Here is a 17,864-nt window from a genome sequence, read left to right as displayed (position 1 = left end):
CCTCCCTGAGGTTCTGGTTGGGACGGCACCCGTTTGACGGGTAGGCTCGGAGCTCTTCCAGGACCCTAGAGTCGCCCCTCTCCACAAGTTGCCCCCCAAGACTGCATAGGTGATTTGAGTTAGACAGCCCGCCTGAGACTGACTGTCCTGCCGCTGTTTGGAGTATTGCTTGAAGCTGAATGTTATGATACTCCCTCGGCGTTCCGGCCACCGGTAGTGCGCCTCAGTAGGATGTTGCTTCGGTCTTACAGCACGACTCCTACTGGTATTCTCCTTTTGCGTGATCTCGTTTCTCACTCAGCACAATCTATCTCGCTTCTAGTCCTTCCTTGGGCACCGCCGCTATCCTGAACAGGCACGGTCCCGTTACGTTCGTTCAAGTTGCCAAGCCTCTGTCAGGATCCCACCCCTGACAGAGACCCTACTGTATCTTCCCCCACAACACCCTCTGCCACAAGGTGTTGCCTGGTTCCAACCCAGTCAGCTTTCTGATCTAACTTCCTGCCTGACCCCCAGTTTACCCACTATGGTGGGGAGTGGCCTAATGAATAGCACCCTTAGCTCCTCCCGGAGGCCCGGCTGTGAAATGCATTGGTGTCTGTGATACCTGGTCAGATGAACTCCTTCAGTGCCATCAGACGTACCATAGCTCCCCATAGTGGCGGAGCCACAGTACTGCAACGACCAGGACTCTGGGGCGCTGCATGTGTCTCCAGCATATTGCCCCCAGTGTGTCTCCAGCATATTGCCCCCAGTCTGTCTCCAGCATATTGCCCCCAGTCTGTCTCCAGCATATTACCCCCAGTCTGTCTCCAGCATATTGCCCCCAGTCTGTCTCCAGCATATTGCCCCCAGTCTGTCTCCAGCATATTGCCCCCAGTGTGTCTCCAGCATATTGCCCCCAGTGTGTCTCCAGCATATTGCCCCCAGTGTGTCTCCAGCATATTGCCCCCAGTGTGTCTCCAGCATATTGCCCCCAGTGTGTCTCCAGCATATTGCCCCCAGTCTGTCTCCAGCATATTGCCCCCAGTCTGTCTCCAGCATATTGCCCCCAGTCTGTCTCCAGCATATTACCCCCAGTCTGTCTCCAGCATATTACCCCCAGTCTGTCTCCAGCATATTGCCCCCAGTGTGTCTCCAGCATATTGCCCCCAGTGTGTCTCCAGCATATTGCCCCCAGTGTGTCTCCAGCATATTGCCCCCAGTCTGTCTCCAGCATATTGCCCCCAGTCTGTCTGAATCAGACCTAAAAAAAAAAAGTTAAATCCTCACCTCTCCCGTTCCCAGCGCAGGTCCCGTGCACTCAGCGTCTCTCCGGCTCTGCAACGCTCAGGACAGAGAGGCTGAGCGCGCAGTGATGACGTCATCGCACCCTCTGCCCTGAGACGTCGCAGAGTCAGAGGGCGCTGAAGACGCTGCAGCTGCCACAGGAACCAGGAGAGGTGAGTATTAAAGGGGGGCCCAATGCCAGCGCTGGCACCGGGAGGGGGGGGGGCCTGGTCGTGGCGGCGGTCGGCGCCGCCCGAAGATTTAAAGGGCCCGCGTCTCTCTTTTTTTTTTTTTTTTTTTCTTCCTCCTCCTCTCTGGGTCGGAGCCGCCCCCAGCATTGTGCCGCCCGGGGCGGCCCGCCCCCCCTGCACCCCCCTTCCTACGCCACTGCTCCTGCCCCGCGCTGCTCTGGCTCTGGTCTCAGCAGTCGCAGTCTGCCCGCTCGGTCACACAGCAGGTGCGCGATGATATGACATCATCGCGCACCCGCAGTGTCAGCGGCAGGCAGAGCGGGGAATGATGGGAGAGGAAGCGTCAGCAGACGCTCTCTCCTCCATCATTGCATTCAACTGTACCGGCGTCTATGACGCCGGTATAGTTGAATGCGGGGCCGGGAGTGCGCCGACAGTGGGGAGAGTGTGCCGACAGCGGCACACTCGAGCGGCCCACTACTGCCACCGGCCCTTCTGGCATTTGCCAGAACTGCCCGATGGCCAGTCCGGCCCTGCTTCCCGCTCAGAGGATCTGTGAGCAGTCCCGCCCGCCCTCCCTTTATGTTTGGGTTCGATGATGTTAGTTGGTTTTGTTTTCGGGTCATAGTGGCTGTAGGCGGGGGGAGGGGTCCTTGGAGTTGGTGCTAAATTGGCCTGGGGGGTCCGTCGGGATACGGATTCTCCAGTTGGTATAAGTTTTGGTTGCGGGTCTGGTGATTTGGGGGAATCTTGGTAACGGTGGGCCAGATTCCTAAGTTGGAAGTGGACAATGGTAACCCTTCGGGGTAGTTTGGTGCTCTCGAGCCTGTGGGGTAACGGCTGAGAGTAATCTATGGTTGGTCTATTGTCCACTTGTTTATACTATGGTTGACACCAGACTTTTAGCTTCAAGGACCCCTTCCCAGCTCATGTTACGGTTATATGTGTTGTTTGTTTATAATAAAGGCCGCTGTGGCCAATTATATCCAACCTGAGACTCATGTCGTTATTTGGAGGTTGGGAAGTTAAGGGGGGGGTCGGAGACCCCTTGGGAAAGCACTTAATCACAGTAGTCGACAATACTGTCATGTAAGATGGCCACCGGACGATTAATTGAGGGGAGAAATGTGTCATTGCGGCTATTAGCTGCGGTGATGTGAGCTTTGAAGTATGCTCCAGCACATATAGTGCTGAGAGAGTTATTTAGGCCATTCCAGGGCCTGGTTTTACAAGCAGTCATAAGAGATGGGTGGGAATGACCACTCATATATCCCAACCCAGAGACGTGGTTTGGCTAATAAAATGGAGGCCAAATGTCTCATTTAGTGTCTGTGGCTGGAGGTGTGGACACCTTCAGTGTGTGTGTTAAAGACACTGACCTGAGCAGGCGGACCCACAGTATAATATGGACTGTTTATTTTTCTGTTTGCTTTTCACTTTGTGCCAGAAAAGGCTGTTCATTTGTTTTGGCTATCCAGAGCGGTTTATGCAGTTTTAATAAACTTGCCTGGACATTTCAACAATAATTCTTCCTGTGCCTACCTCAACCGCAGCCGATTCAGTACAGACTCCTACAACAAATATAACCTTACTATCAATTTTTTTTTTTTTGTAGCCCTGGTTCCTACAGATGGCCAAATCTTCCAGATTCGGAGAATTTTCCCAAAAGTTCTATTCACAGCAAATTCTCCACGATTCGCAGGTTAATTAGTGGCCTTAATAATATGTGTATAGCATGCTGAGGTCAGACTGGATCGATCTCCTGTCAATCTCTTTAGCCTAAACATATCCAAAGTAACCAACAGCCCATTTAATGACACAGTGCACTGACCAACTTTTCATGTTTAATTAAAAAAATGGTCAAAGCATTATTCCTCTTAGTCATTTAAGGTCAGACTGTTCTGTACAGAACACTGACTCAAACTGCTCTTAGTCATCCTGCTATGACTGAGACGAGTAATGTGACCAATATTCCATAATGCCCTCCACTGGCTTCACACTAATATGCTTAACAGAGACAGAGGAGGCCAATTATGGCCTGTGTTAGGTAGTACACTACCCTATTCATTGCCTTTGCCATTTTTTCCACTTTCTATACATTTTGTACAACACTACAATTCAATTTCGATAACTTTTTTAACCCTTGCCAAAAAGAATGCAACAAGAAATGCTAGGTGGGTAGGTAAATGTTCAGAAAGAAAAATGTGGCAGTAGGCTGCTGTATCATTGTGGCATGTACAGTTGTCAATTTAGGCTAGCAATACAGATGTGCAAAAGCAAAACCTGCAATTAGGGCCCTGTATTTGTGTGACATGTACAGATATAAAAGTTGACTAATGAAACAGATGTGCAAAAATATTTTTTTGTGACACACACTTTCTGAGGTAGACAATCTCAGTTTTCAGTTTTTAGTCTGGATTTAGGGAAATGTTCTTTTGTATTTTTAAAAACAATTACCGTATATACTTGAGTATAAGCCAAGATTTTCAGCCCATTTTTTGGGGATGAAAGTCCCCCTCTAGGCTTATACTCGAGTCATACCCAGGGGTCGGCAGGGGAGGGGGAGTGGGGGCTGTCTAATAATACTCACCTGCTCCTGGCGTGGTCCCTGCACATCCCTGGTTCCCCGGCGCCCCAGCTTCTTCCTGTACTGAGCGGTCACATGGTACCGGTGGAGCCGCTTATTCATTACTGTAATGAGCAATAACCGCTCAATACAGGAAGAAGCTGTGGTGCCGGTGAACTAGGGACCTGCAGGGACTGTGCCTGGAGCAGGTGAGTATAATGGGGTGGGGGAGCACTGCGCGATAGTCACCTCTCCTCGTTCTGGCACCGCTCCGTCTTCAGTGTCTTTTGCAGTGACGCTCAGGTCAGAGGGCACGGTGACGTGGTTAGTGCCCGCCCTCTGCCTGAATGTCACTGCAGAAGACGCTGAAGACGGAGCAGCACCGGATCAAGGAAAGGTGAATATTGCAAGTGCTGGGGGCCTGAGCGACGAGAGGCGAGTGTGTGATTTTTTTTTTTTTATCGCAGCAACAGCAAATGGGGCAAGTGTCTGTATGGAGCTTCTTATGGGGCCATAATTAACGTTTGTGCAGCACTGTATGGGGCAGGTGTCTATATGGAGCTTCTTATGGGGCCATATTCAACGTTTGTGCAGCACTATATGGGGCAAATATCTCTATGGAGCATCTTATGGGGCCATAATTAACATTTGTGCAGCATTATATGGGGCAAATATCTCTATGGAGCATCTTATGGGGCCATAATTAACATTTGTGCAGCATTGTATGGGGCAAGTGTCTGTATGGAGCATCTTTTGGGGCCATAATCAACGTTTGTGCAGCATTATATGGGGCAAGTGTGTCTATGGAGCATCTTGTGGGGCCATTATTAACCTTTATGCAGGATTATATGGGGCATATTTTAATATGGAGCATCTTATGGGGCCATCATAAACTGTATGGAGCATTATATGGGGCTCTTGATTCAATATCAATATTCAAAAACACTTAACCTACTGATGTCTCAATTAATTTTACTTTTATTGGTATCTATTTTTACTTTTGACATTTACAGTAAGCTGCTGCATTTCCCACCCTAGGCTTATACTCGAGTCATTAAGTTTTCCCAGTTTTTTGTGGCAAAATTAGGGGGTCGGCTTATACTCGGGTCGGCTTATACTCAAGTATATACGGTATTTCCCCTTTACAAAATGGTTTCTCAAAAAATGCACAATCTCTGTACAGACTTTGACAAGCAAAAACAATATCTGATACTGATTTCAGATTTTTTTTGTAAAAATGTTTGTAATGTCTTGATTCTGCTTTTTAGTCAATTAAGTGCATGTAATTGTAGTTCAAATGCAGCAGGCCAGATGCCAGCTACACCATATCACTGATCAATCACACTGATTCTTGCACTTTCCTATCTCTATCTACCCCTATCAATTGAATCTTTGCATAAATTATTCCCAGACTACTACTTTAAAGGGAACCTGTCACCCCCAAAATCGCTGGTGAGGTAAGCTCACCGGCATCAGGGGCTTATCTACAGCATTCTGTAATGCTGTAGATAAGCTGCCGATGTTACCTGAAAGAGGAGAAAAAGACGTTAGATTATACTCACCCAGGGGCGGTCCCGCTGCGGTCCGGTCGGATGGGTGTCTCCGGTCCGCTCCGGCGCCTCCCATCTTCGTTCCATGACGTCCTCTTCGGGTCTTTACGCCGCGGCTCCGGCGCAGGCGTACTTTGCCCTGTTGAGGGCAGAGCAAAGTGCTGCAGTGCGCAGGCGCCGGAAAGGTCAGAGAGGCCCGGCGCCTGCGCACTGCAGTACCTTGCTCTGCCCTCAGCAGGGCAGACAAAGTACGCGTGCGCCGGAGCCGCGGCGTAAAGACCCAAAGAAGATGTCATGGAACGAAGATGGGAGGCGCCGGAGCGGACTGGAGACACCCATCCGACCGGACCGCAGCGGGACCGCCCCTGGGTGAATATAATCTAACTTTTCTCCTCTTTCAGGTAACATCGGCGGCTTATCTACAGCATTACAGAATGCCGTAGATAAGCCCCTGATGCTGGTGAGCTTACCTCACCAGCGATTTTGGGGGTGACAGGTTCCCTTTAAGTTTTTTCAGTGTTGATTTTATTCAACACATTACTGTTTGAGTATTTATGTAATGTTTTAGACCTTTTTTTCTGTCTCTGTTACCGAGTTGTGAGCTCTGACACCCTCTCTCTATCCTATAATCACTTTCAAATAGCTGCTGCATTCCCTGCTTAGGTTTTCATACAGGTAATATTGAGGGGCTGGTGAGGACCCAGCAGTCATGGTGCACATTGGCACAAATGACAAAGTTAGAGGTAGGTGGAAGGTCCTTAAAGATGATTTCAGGGAATTAGGCTGCAAGCTGAAAGCAAGGACCTCCAACGTGGTATTTTCCGAAATACTGCCTGTACCCCGTGCCACGCCAGAGAGGCAACGGGAGATTAGGGAGGTTAATAAGTGGCTCAAGAATTGGTGTAGGAAGGAGGGGTTTGGGTTCCTGCAGAACTGGGCCGACTTCTCAGTGGGCTACAGGCTCTACGCTAGGGACGGGCTGCACCTCAATGGGGAAGGGGCAGCTGTGCTGGGGGAGAAAATGGTTAGAAGGTTGGAGGAGTGTTTAAACTAGGGATTGGGGGGGAGGGTATTCATTTTATAGGAGGGGAAGATAGTGCAGATAGAGAGCTGGGCACAAATAAGGAAGTTGGGGGTGGCGGTGGCATGGGGGGTGGGGTTAGAACAGTTAATAATTTAAGAAAGAATAGAGGTACAGAGAGTAACATCAAGTGCATGTATACTAATGCCAGAAGCCTCGCCAACAAAATGGACGAATTAGAATTAATGTTGTTGGAGCATAATTATGACATGGTGGGGATATCTGAGACGTGGCTGGATGAGAGCCATGACTGGGCTGTTAACTTGCAGGGCTATAGCCTGTTCAGAAATGACCGTACAGATAAGCGAGGGGGAGGGGTGTGTCTATATGTAAAATCTTCCTTAAAACCCATCCTGCGTGATAATATAGGTGAATTTAATGAAAATGTGGAGTCCCTGTGGGTGGAGATAAGGGGAGGGGGAAAAAATAATAAATTACTGATAGGGGTTTGTTATAAATCTCCAAAAATAATGGAAGCAATGGAGAATATCCTCGTAAAGCAAATAGATGAAGCTGCGACTCAAGGAGAAGTCATTATTATGGGGGACTTCAACTACCCTGAAATAGATTGGGGAACAGAAACCTGCAGTTCCAGCAAAGGTAATCGGTTTTTGACAACTATGAGAGACAATTACCTTTCACAGCTGGTTCAGGACCCAACAAGGAGGGGGGCACTGCTAGATCTAATATTAACCAACAGGCCAGACCGCATATCAAATATAAGGGTTGGGGGTCACTTGGGGAATAGTGATCATAAAATAATAAGTTTTCATGTAACCTTTAATAAGATGGGTAGTAGGGGGGTGACAAGGACACTAAACTTCAGGAGGGCAAATTTCCAACGGATGAGAGAGGATCTTGGTGCAATTAACTGGGACGATATCCTGAGACACAAAAATACACAAAGAAAATGGGAGACGTTTATTAGCATCCTGGATAGGACCTGTGCACAGTATATACCGTATGGGAATAAACATACTAGAAATAGGAGGAAACCAATATGGCTAAATAGAGCTGTTAGGGGCGCAATAAGGAACAAAAAGAAAGCATTTAGAGAATTAAAGGAAGTAGGTAGTGATGAGGCATTAAATAAATACAGAAAAATAAATAAATTCTGTAAAAAGCAAATCAAGGCAGCAAAGATTGAGACAGAGAGACTCATTGCTAGAGAGAGCAAAAATAACCCCAAAATATTCTTTAACTACATAAATAGTAAGAAACTAAAAAATGACAGTGTTGGCCCCCTTAAAAATAGTCTGGGTGAAATGGTGGATGAGGATGAGGAAAAAGCCAATCTGCTAAATGACTTTTTTTCATCAGTATTTACAAAAGAAAATCCCATGGCAGCCAATATGACTAGTGATAAAAATTCCCCATTAAATGTCACCTGCTTAACCCAGCAGGAAGTACAGCGGCGTCTAAAAATCACTAAAATTGACAAATCTCCGGGCCCGGATGGGATACACCCCCGAGTACTGCAGGAACTAAGTACAGTCATTGATAGACCATTATTTTTAATCTTTAAAGAGTCCATAATAACAGGGTCTGTACCACAGGACTGGCGTATAGCAAATGTGGTGCCAATATTCAAAAAAGGGGCAAAAACTGAACTCGGTAATTATAGGCCAGTAAGTTTAACCTCTACTGTGGGTAAAATCCTGGAGGGCATTCTAAGGGATGCTATACTGGAGTATCTGAAGAGGAATAACCTCATGACCCAGTATCAGCACGGGTTTACTAGGGACCGCTCATGTCAGACTAATTTGATCAGCTTCTATGAAGAGGTAAGTTCCGGACTGGACCAAGGGAACCCAGTGGACGTAGTGTATATGGACTTTTCCAAAGCTTTTGATACGGTGCCACACAAAAGGTTGATACATAAAATGAGAGTAATGGGGATAGGGGAAAATATGTGTAAGTGGGTTGAAAGCTGGCTCAGGGATAGGAAACAAAGGGTGGTTATTAATGGAGCACACTCGGACTGGGTCGCGGTTAGCAGTGGGGTACCACAAGGGTCAGTATTGGGCCCTCTTCTTTTTAACATATTTATTAATGACCTTGTAGGGGGCATTCAGAGTAGAATTTCAATATTTGCAGATGACACTAAACTCTGTAGGGTAATCAATACAGGGGAGGACAATTTTATATTACAGGATGATTTATGTAAACTAGAAGCTTGGGCTGATAAATGGCAAATGAGCTTTAATGGGGATAAATGTAAGGTCATGCACTTGGGTAGAAGTAATAAGATGTATAACTATGTGCTTAATTCTAAAACTCTGGGCAAAACCATCAATGAAAAAGACCTGGGTGTATGGGTGGATAACAGACTCATATTCAGTGGCCAGTGTCAGGCAGCTGCTACAAAGGCAAATAAAATAATGGGATGTATTAAAAGAGGCATAGATGCTCATGAGGAGAACATAATTTTACCTCTATACAAGTCACTAGTTCGACCACACTTAGAATACTGTGCACAGTTCTGGTCTCCGGTGTATAAGAAAGACATAGCTGAACTAGAGCGGGTGCAGAGAAGAGCGACCAAGGTTATTAGAGGACTGGGGGGTCTGCAATACCAAGATAGGTTATTACACTTGGGGCTATTTAGTTTGGAAAAACGAAGACTAAGGGGTGATCTTATTTTAATGTATAAATATATGAGGGGACAGTACAAAGACCTTTCTGATGATCTTTTTAATCATAGACCTGAGACAGGGACAAGGGGGCATCCTCTACGTCTGGAGGAAAGAAGGTTTAAGCATAATAACAGACGCGGATTCTTTACTGTAAGAGCAGTGAGACTATGGAACTCTCTGCCGTATGATGTTGTAATGAGTGATTCATTAATTAAATTTAAGAGGGGACTGGATACCTTTCTGGAAAAGTATAATATTACAGGGTATATACACTAGATTCCTTGATAAGACGTTGATCCAGGGAACTAGTCTGATTGCCGTATGTGGAGTCGGGAAGGAATTTTTTTCCCCATGGTGGAGTTACTCTTTGCCACATGGGTTTTTTTTGCCTTCCTCTGGATCAACATGTTAGGGCATGTTAGGTTAGGCTATGGGTTGAACTAGATGGACTTAAAGTCTTCCTTCAACCTCAATAACTATGTAACTATGTAACAGCCCTCATGATTGTCTTCTCTATGCCACCTGATGTGATGGCTGCAAGGCATTTTGAAGCCTGCTCTGGTGTGCTTGAGGTCATGTCAGACTTTTGTGACTGATGCAATGTGTTTAAAAAAATGGCCGGTATTTTTGGGGGGAATTTGCGCTAAAAAGCAAATTGCTTGTGTTCACCGGAACCTACAAATTTCATGAGTCAAGTCAAACTGAATTTGCATCAATTTTATCATCTCTACAAGCAGGGCGATCCATACACCCTTCAATGCACCATCTGTAGTACCTCATTATTAAGAAAGTGTAGTTGTGGTATTTCTAATCTCATAAAGGCTTTGCACTGCTGAAAAAAATATTAGGCGAGTCATCCAGTCATCCATAGGCCGTTGAAAGCAACAACTAGCGGGCCTCATTCAAATATTCAAGATTAAAAACACTTTGTGTGCTGCTGTTATAATAATAATAATTTTATTTATATAGCGCCAACATATTCTGCAGCGCATTACAAATTATAGAGGGGGTTTGTACAGGCAATAGACATTACAGCGTAACAAAATCACAGTTCAAAATAGATACCAAGAGGAGTGAGGGCCTTGCTAGCAAGCTTACAATCTATAGGAAAAAGGGAGACACGAGAGGTGGATGGTAACAATTGCTTTCATTGTCCGGACCAGCCATAGTGTAAGGATCGGGTGTTCATGTAATGCTGCATGAACCAGTTAACAGCCTAAGTATGTAACAGTACAGACAATGAGGGCTATTAAATGCATGAAGTGTATGATAACATGATGTGAGGAACCTGATTATGGTTTGTTTTTTTTGAATGGGCCACACAGGGATAGTTAGGTTAATGCATTGAGGCTGTAGGCCAGTCTGAACAAATGCGTTTTTAGGCCACGCTTAAAACTGTGAGGATTGGGGATTAATCGTATTAACCTGGGTAATGCATTCCAAAGAATTGGCGAAGCACGTGAAAAGTCGTGGAGACGGTGGGAGGTTCTGATTATTGATGATGCTAACCTCAGTTCATTAGCAGAACAGAGAGCACGCGTAGGGTGGTAGACTGAGACCAGGGAGGAGATGTAGGGTGGTGCTGAGCCATGGAGTGCTTTGTGGATGAGGGTAATAGTTTTGTACTGGATTCTGGAGTGTATGGGTAACCAGTGTAATGACTGGCACAAGGTAGAGGTATCGGTGTAACGGTTGGTGAGGAATATAATCCTGGCAGAAGCATTCAAGACAGATTGGAGCGGGGAGAGTTTGGTAAGAGGAAGGCTGATTAAGAGAGAGTTACAATAGTCAAGACGAGAAAGAATGAGTGAAACAGGAAGAGTTTTTGCAGTGTCGAAAGTAAGAAAAGGGCGAATTCTAGAAATGTTTTTGAGATGCAGATAAGAAGAGCGAGCCAATGATCAAATGTGGGGAGTGAAGGAAAGCTCGGAATCAAGGATGACCCCAAGGCAGCGGGCATGTTGCTTGGGAGTAATGGTGGAACCACACACGGAAATGGCAATGTCAGGCAAAGGTAGGTTAGTAGAGGGAGAAAACACGAGGAGTTCAGTTTTTGACAGGTTCAGTTTCAGATAGAGGGAAGACATGATGTTGGAGACAGTGGTAAGACAATCACTGGTGTTTTCTAAAAAGGCCGGCGTGATATCAGGAGAAGTGTATAATTGGGTGTCTTCAGCATAGAGATGGTACTGGTACCCAAATAGGGGCAGTATACAAAGAGAAGAGGAGGGGGCCTAGGACTGATCCTTGAGGAATCCCAACAGTAAAGGGAAGGTGAGAGGGGGAGGAACCAGCAAAGGATACAGTGAAGGAGCGGTCAGAGAGATAGGAGGAAAACCAGGAGAGAACGGTGTCCTTGAGGCCGATGGTCGAGAAGAGAGTTATCTGAGAGAAAGCGGATAAGACGGGAGTGGACCAGGCATTCGAGGAGTTTAGAGATGAAGGGAAGATTAGAGACAGGTCTATAATTAGTGGCACAGTTTTGACTGAGGGATGGTTTTTTAACTAATGAATGTATGATGGCATGCTTAAATGAGGAGGGAAAAATACCGGGAGAGAGAGAAAGGTTGAATATTTTTGTTAGGTGAGAGGTGACAGCCGGGGAAAGGGACTGGAGGAGATGTGACGGAATGGTGTCACTGGTGCAAGTGGTCGGGCGAGAAGATGCAAGGAGCCTGATTACTTCTTCTTCTGGGCCTGGTTCAAAGTCAGAGAGTGAACTGGATGTAGTGAGGGAGGAAGGGAGGACAGTGCATGGTATGAAGGGATTGGGAGATAATTTCCTGTCGAATGTGGTCTATTTTTTCTTTGAAGTAATTGGCCATATCGTCAGCGGGGGGATCTGTGGTTGGGGCCTGCACTCTTGGGTTGAGTAGGGACTGGAAAGTGTCAAATAGATGTTTAGAGTTATTGGACAGTGAGGTGATGAGGGTGTTAAAATAGGTTTGTTTGTTATCTGGTGGTGTGGAATAGTCAGGGCTAATCCAGTCTTTGTTCATTTTTATCAGAGTGAGCCTGTAAGCACTTTCTGTTAACAGTCAAAAGCGTTTGTCTGTTATGACTCCCCCACTCCCAGTGGCACTAAAAACCCACTCAGACAAGACACTAGTGGCATTGCAGCACAACCCCTCCAAGGCATAGAGGGACAGCTCATGCCAGGAGTCCAGCTTTGAGACCCAATAGCTGAAGGTTGCAGAGGAATTAGAGTAGACTGGTTTTGTCGCCCACATATTGTTTGACTATCCTTAAAAACTTTTCCCTCCTTGACAAAAGTACCTGGTCATCAGGGCCTGGACACTGGGAGGGTGTCAGGAAATTGGCCCAAGCCTTTGACAGTGTACTCCTACCTCTTCTGTACCTGGTGTGTGTCTCCCTCTCCTCCCCTTCTTCAATGGGCAAGGAAGCTTGCCCCCTTCGGCTAGCATTGTCTTTTCCACAATTTCCTTCTGTTACAGCACCATTTCAGTGGACCTCTCCACCTCAGGAAGTAGAGATGCAAGGTTTTACTTTTAGAGTGGATCTAGCAGGGTTAACAACCAGTACTCTGTTTTTGCCATTCTGTGTCAAGCTCCCTACAGCTAGCACTTCCCTGGCTCCACCATGATGACTACTCTCAAACTCTTACTCCTCCATCTCTTCCTCCTCATTCCCCTCGTCAGCCCATCCATATAGGAGAGATGAGACGAAGCTTGTGTGGGTACTAGCCTCTGTTGCGCTATCAGCCAGCTCCTGTTCCTTCCCCTCCTCCTCAGCCTCCTCCTCATTATTACCCAAGATGAGAGGAGGCTGGGCAGTATCTCCCTGTCTCATGTCTTCCTCCATTTCCACCTGGTCTGCATGCAAAGCTTCATGCTTAATTTTTAGCAGCGACTATTTAAGTAGGCACAGAAGCTGCCCTGATTTTGGCATCATCGCCACTCACCATCTTTGTAGAGTCCTCAAAGTCTCGAAGAACTGCACAAATGTCAGACATCCATACCCAGGGGTGTTAGAGCTAGTATTCCACAACTGGCTTCTGCTGCTCACAAAGCCTTGCCAGCATGTGCAGTATGTAGTTCCAGCAACTGGTCACATCGCACACCAGTCAGTGAGCTGGCACTTGCATGCACTGCTGCAGCACTGCCAGAGCAGCCGCAGCTGTAGCTGACTTGTGGAAATGGGTGCTAACATGGCGTACCTTGACCAGAAGCTCTGGTAAATTTGGATAGGTTTTCAGAAACCGCTGAACTACCAAGTTGAGCACATGGGCCAAGTATGGTACTTGTGTGAGCTTGCAAAGCTTCACAGCCACCACCAGGTTATGGCCATGATCACAAATGACCATGCCTGGTTATAGGATCAGTGGGGAGAGGCACAGATCTGTCTGATCTGTTATTCCTTTGAATAACTCTGCTGCTGTGTACGGTTTGTCTCCTAGACAAATTAGCTTCAGCAGAACCTGTTGCCACTTCACTGAGGCAGTGCTGCAGAGCTTCTCTTTCTGGGTGATGTGGACAATATGCTCTGATATAGCACATAAGAGATGGAGGATGAGAAGGAGCAGGAGGGGGTGCAGAAACAGCAATCTTTGGTGTCGGGAGGCCATGTGCCTTGCCAGGGTGGGACTCGGCCCCAGCCTCCACAATCTTTACCAAGTGTGCCATCAGGCAAATGTAGCATCCCTGGCCACAAGCGCTTGTCCATGTGTTGGTTATTAAGTGGACAATCCCAGTAACCGCGTTGATAACATGTCAATGAAATTTCCAACTTGTATCTGATACCTCAATAACATGCCACTATCCTATGCTGTCCTTACGTAGTTCATCCTTTTCAAAGAGCATCTGTCAGTAGGATCAAGAGTCCTAAGTAGAGATGAGCCAATTTGATCGGGTCAGTGCTTATTCGGCAAGCTATAGAGCTTACTGAATAAGCTGCAGAGGGAACCTGGATACATGGAGCGTGCCGGCTGATCAGCTCCGCGGCTGTATGTGTCGCTGCTGTGTGACAGTCATAACACATGCTTGGAGAGCCTATTTATTGGGCTCTCCCTTCATGTGTCGTGACTGTCTCACAGCCTCGACACATGCAGCTGCGGAGCCGAACAGCTGATCAGCTGGAGAGATCCAGGAAGCCAGGTTCCCTCTGCAGCTTATTCGGTAAGCGCTGTTACTTGCCGAATAAGCCCTGACCTGATCAAATTCGCTCATCTCTACTCCTAAGCAGTTTACATGGACATGATGTAGGTTATAGAAAATTGAATAGTGATATGTTGATATATGGGATCCGATGTCTTATTGCAGAGAAATCCATGTTTTTCTTGTTTTTCTCATGTAAATGAGCTGTTAAGATCTATGGGCCAAACACAGATCTCCCTGAGAATCTGTCTCCAGATCTTATTCTAAATAAAAGCGGGTGCTACCAGTATGAGACGTGTAATGACTGACAGTCTGCTTTTCTCATCTTTTTGTCTAACACTGGGGGGAGTTCTGTGCCCAGCCCATAGATCTTAATAGCTTATTTACATATAAAGAAAAATTTGTTTTTCTCTGGAATAAGACATAAGATCGCAAATAATAAAGGTATAATTTTCTTCAACTTTCCATGACCTACATGCCCATATAGATGGTTTAGAAAGGTTGATCCTACTAACAGAATCCTTTTTTTTCAATTGTTGCTTACTTGATTTGTTGTTTTGATAGTTCTTAATTACATTGGCTCTATGTTTAGGGTTTCTATCCTGCTGCAGCATAAATTTGAAGCCAGACAGTATTGCATGAGGGATACGTATCTGCCTGTATTTTCCAGCATTGAGGACTGTAGACACAATGGTTGGCCAAGGAAACTTAGTGCAGCAGATGTAAGACACATTATGCTTTCCATCAAAATCGGAAGATGTCCAGCAGTGCCATCAGTTCAGAACTGGCAGCAACGTGGCCAGAAGTGGTCTTCATGAAAGCACTGCCTCCAAAAAAGCCATCAAAAAAAGTTATGGCTCTGGGGAAAAAGGGAAGCAAAAAACGAAAATAGAAAATAACAAGGTCGTGAAAGGGTTAAGAACAAGGAGTCCTGATGATATGGCCCTCACAAAGCCATGATCTTATCATAGTCAAGTCTGTGTTGGATAAAGCTGGAGTCACACTAAACGACTTACCAACGATCACGACCAGCGATACGACCTGGCCGTGATCGTTGGTAAGTCGTTGTGTGGTCGCTGGGGAGCTGTCACAGCGCCGGCAGTAACAGCGGTGACTGACACAGTCAGTGCAGGGAAGCTCTCGGCAGCAGCACGTGCATTAGCAGCGCTCTTGCCGAAAGCAGTTTTAACCCTGTGGACGCCGGCGGGGGACGTGACAGACATCAGAATGTGAGTATGTAGTGTTTTTTTTTTTTACTTTTACAATGGTAACCAGGGTAAATATCGGGTTACTAAGCACGGCCCTGCGCTTAGTAACCCGATATTTACCCTGTTTACAAGTGAACACATCGCTGGATCGGCGTCACACACACCGATCCAGCGGTGACAGCGGGTGATCAGCGACCAAAAAATGGTCCTGATCATTCCCCAACGACCAACGATCTCCCATCAGGGGCCTGATTGTTGGTCGCTGTCACATATAACGAGATCGTTAGCGGGATCGTTGCTACGTCACCAAAAGCGTGACGTTGCAACGATATCGTTAACGATATCGTTATGTGTGACTCAGCCTTTACATGAAGAGTTAAAAGGATTAGCACAAGCTGACTTCCACAAAAGATCTGTGGGTAGTTCTGCAAAATTTTTTGAACAACCCTTCTCCCCATCCCCTCCCAATTCCTTCAAAAACTGTGTGCAAATGTGCCTAGAAGAATTGATGTTATTTTGAGGGCAAAGAGTGGTCACAACTAGTGTTGAGCATTCCGATACCGCAAGTATCGGGTATCGGCCGATATTTGCGGTATCGGAATTCCGATACCGAGTTCCGATATTTTTGCGATATCGGGAATCGGGATCGGGATGCATATTCATGTTTAAAATAAAGAATAAAAATACAAAATAGGGATATACTCACCCTCTGACGCGCCCTGGTTGCAACCGCTGCAACCGGCAGCCTCCGTTCCTAAGAATGAGCGAGTGAAGGACCTGCGATGACGTCGCGGTCTTGTGATTGGTCGCGTGAGCGGTCACATGAGCGGTCACGCGACCAATCACAAGCCGCCACGTCATCGAAGGTCCTTCACTCGCTCATTCTTAGGAACGGAGGCTGCCGGTTGCAGCGGTTACAACCAGGGCGCCTCAGAGGGTGAGTATATCCCTATTTTTTATTTTTATTCTTTATTTTACACATGAATATGGATCCAAGGGCCTGAAGGAGAGCTTCCTCTCCTTCAGACCCTGGGAACCATCCAGGATCACTTCCGATATTTGTGTCCCATTGACTTGTATTGGTATCGGGTATCGGTATCGGCGATATCCGATATTTTTCGGATATCGGCCGATACAATCCGATACCGATACTTTCAAATATCGGAAGGTATCGCTCAACACTAGTCACAACCAAACAATGATTTGATTTATTTTTCTCTTTTGTTTATTCAGTTTTCATTTTATAAATTTATAAAAAATAGTTTTAGTTTAACACTTCTAGTTTTGAACATTCTTACTTTGATGGATTTTTTCCACACCTGCCTAAAACTTTTGCACAATACTGTGTATAAATACTCGCACATGTAAAGTGGCAATTATGTATGTTAGAAGAGTCTTTAATGAACACGTAGTTTATACTGTTTTTCGTTTTTATCTTGCATCCGCAGGCACTCCATAATTTTTATCGCCAAGGTTATAAAGATGCTGTTCTTTATCTCCTTTCTAATGGCAAATTGCATCTCCAGCCCGCATACCCAATATCTAAAAAGGTCTTCACAAAACCTAAGAAATCTAAAAGAAGGCAACATGAAATGATTATGAGAAAGCTGCCAATTGAACTGTGTATTTAAAAAGCTAAATTAACCAAAAAGAAATTCAGGATTTTGGATACAGCGGCATGCAAGAGCTCCAGCCAACGATCTTCTGTTCAGGTGTTACAGTATTTTCTATCACACCAGTCTATGCACCTCATGAAGTAGTCCAATTATTTTGCTATTTAATACAACCGGATGCTTCTGTCATGTACCCCAAAAATATTGAACAGAAAGTTTAACTCTTTCATGGTTCTCTTGTGGGAAAACTTCTGCAGTACAATTCGAGAAAATCTATTGCACTGTTGGCTACTTAGAAAATGTGTTCTATGCTCCCAGTGACACTAAATTACAAGGACTATTTGATAAAGTATTACTAATTTGTGATAGCACTGCTATGCCTATAAACGATAAACCTTGTATGATGAAAACCTATAAACCATACTTTTCTCAAATTTTGTCTGTCGTTTATTAAAGGGAATCTGTCAGCAGGTTTTTGCTACCTCATCCGAGAGCACCATGAAGTAGGAAAAGAGAAGCTGAATCCAACAATGTATCACTTAGTTTACTGGGTGCAGCAGTTCTGACACAATCAGAGCAGAGCTGAGAAAGCTAACCCCGCCCATATCAGACACTCTGCGTACATAGTCTATAGAC

The 17,864-nt window shown here is 45.8% G+C and overlaps 1 protein-coding gene across 2 annotated transcripts in view; it reads left to right on the top strand.

The window, feature by feature from the left end:
- The window catches only part of LOC143818063 (omega-hydroxyceramide transacylase-like), a 144,107-nt gene extending 126,448 nt beyond the window's left edge, over positions 1–17,659 (top strand). The window contains exon 5 of one of the 2 annotated variants that reach the window (XM_077299492.1): positions 17,064–17,659. In XM_077299492.1, the coding sequence (XP_077155607.1) occupies positions 17,064–17,246 (183 nt within the window). In that variant the 3' untranslated portion in view covers positions 17,247–17,659. The remainder of the gene's footprint in view (positions 1–17,063) is intronic. The other variant, XM_077299493.1, reaches the window with a different exon arrangement.
- The last annotated feature ends 205 nt before the right edge of the window (positions 17,660–17,864 follow it).

This window comes from Ranitomeya variabilis, chromosome 3 (assembly GCF_051348905.1).
Source record: "Ranitomeya variabilis isolate aRanVar5 chromosome 3, aRanVar5.hap1, whole genome shotgun sequence".
In the NCBI taxonomy this organism is placed as follows: domain Eukaryota; kingdom Metazoa; phylum Chordata; class Amphibia; order Anura; family Dendrobatidae; genus Ranitomeya; species Ranitomeya variabilis.
Note: the sequence above shows the minus strand (reverse complement) of the source record. Positions and strands in the feature narration are given on the sequence as shown.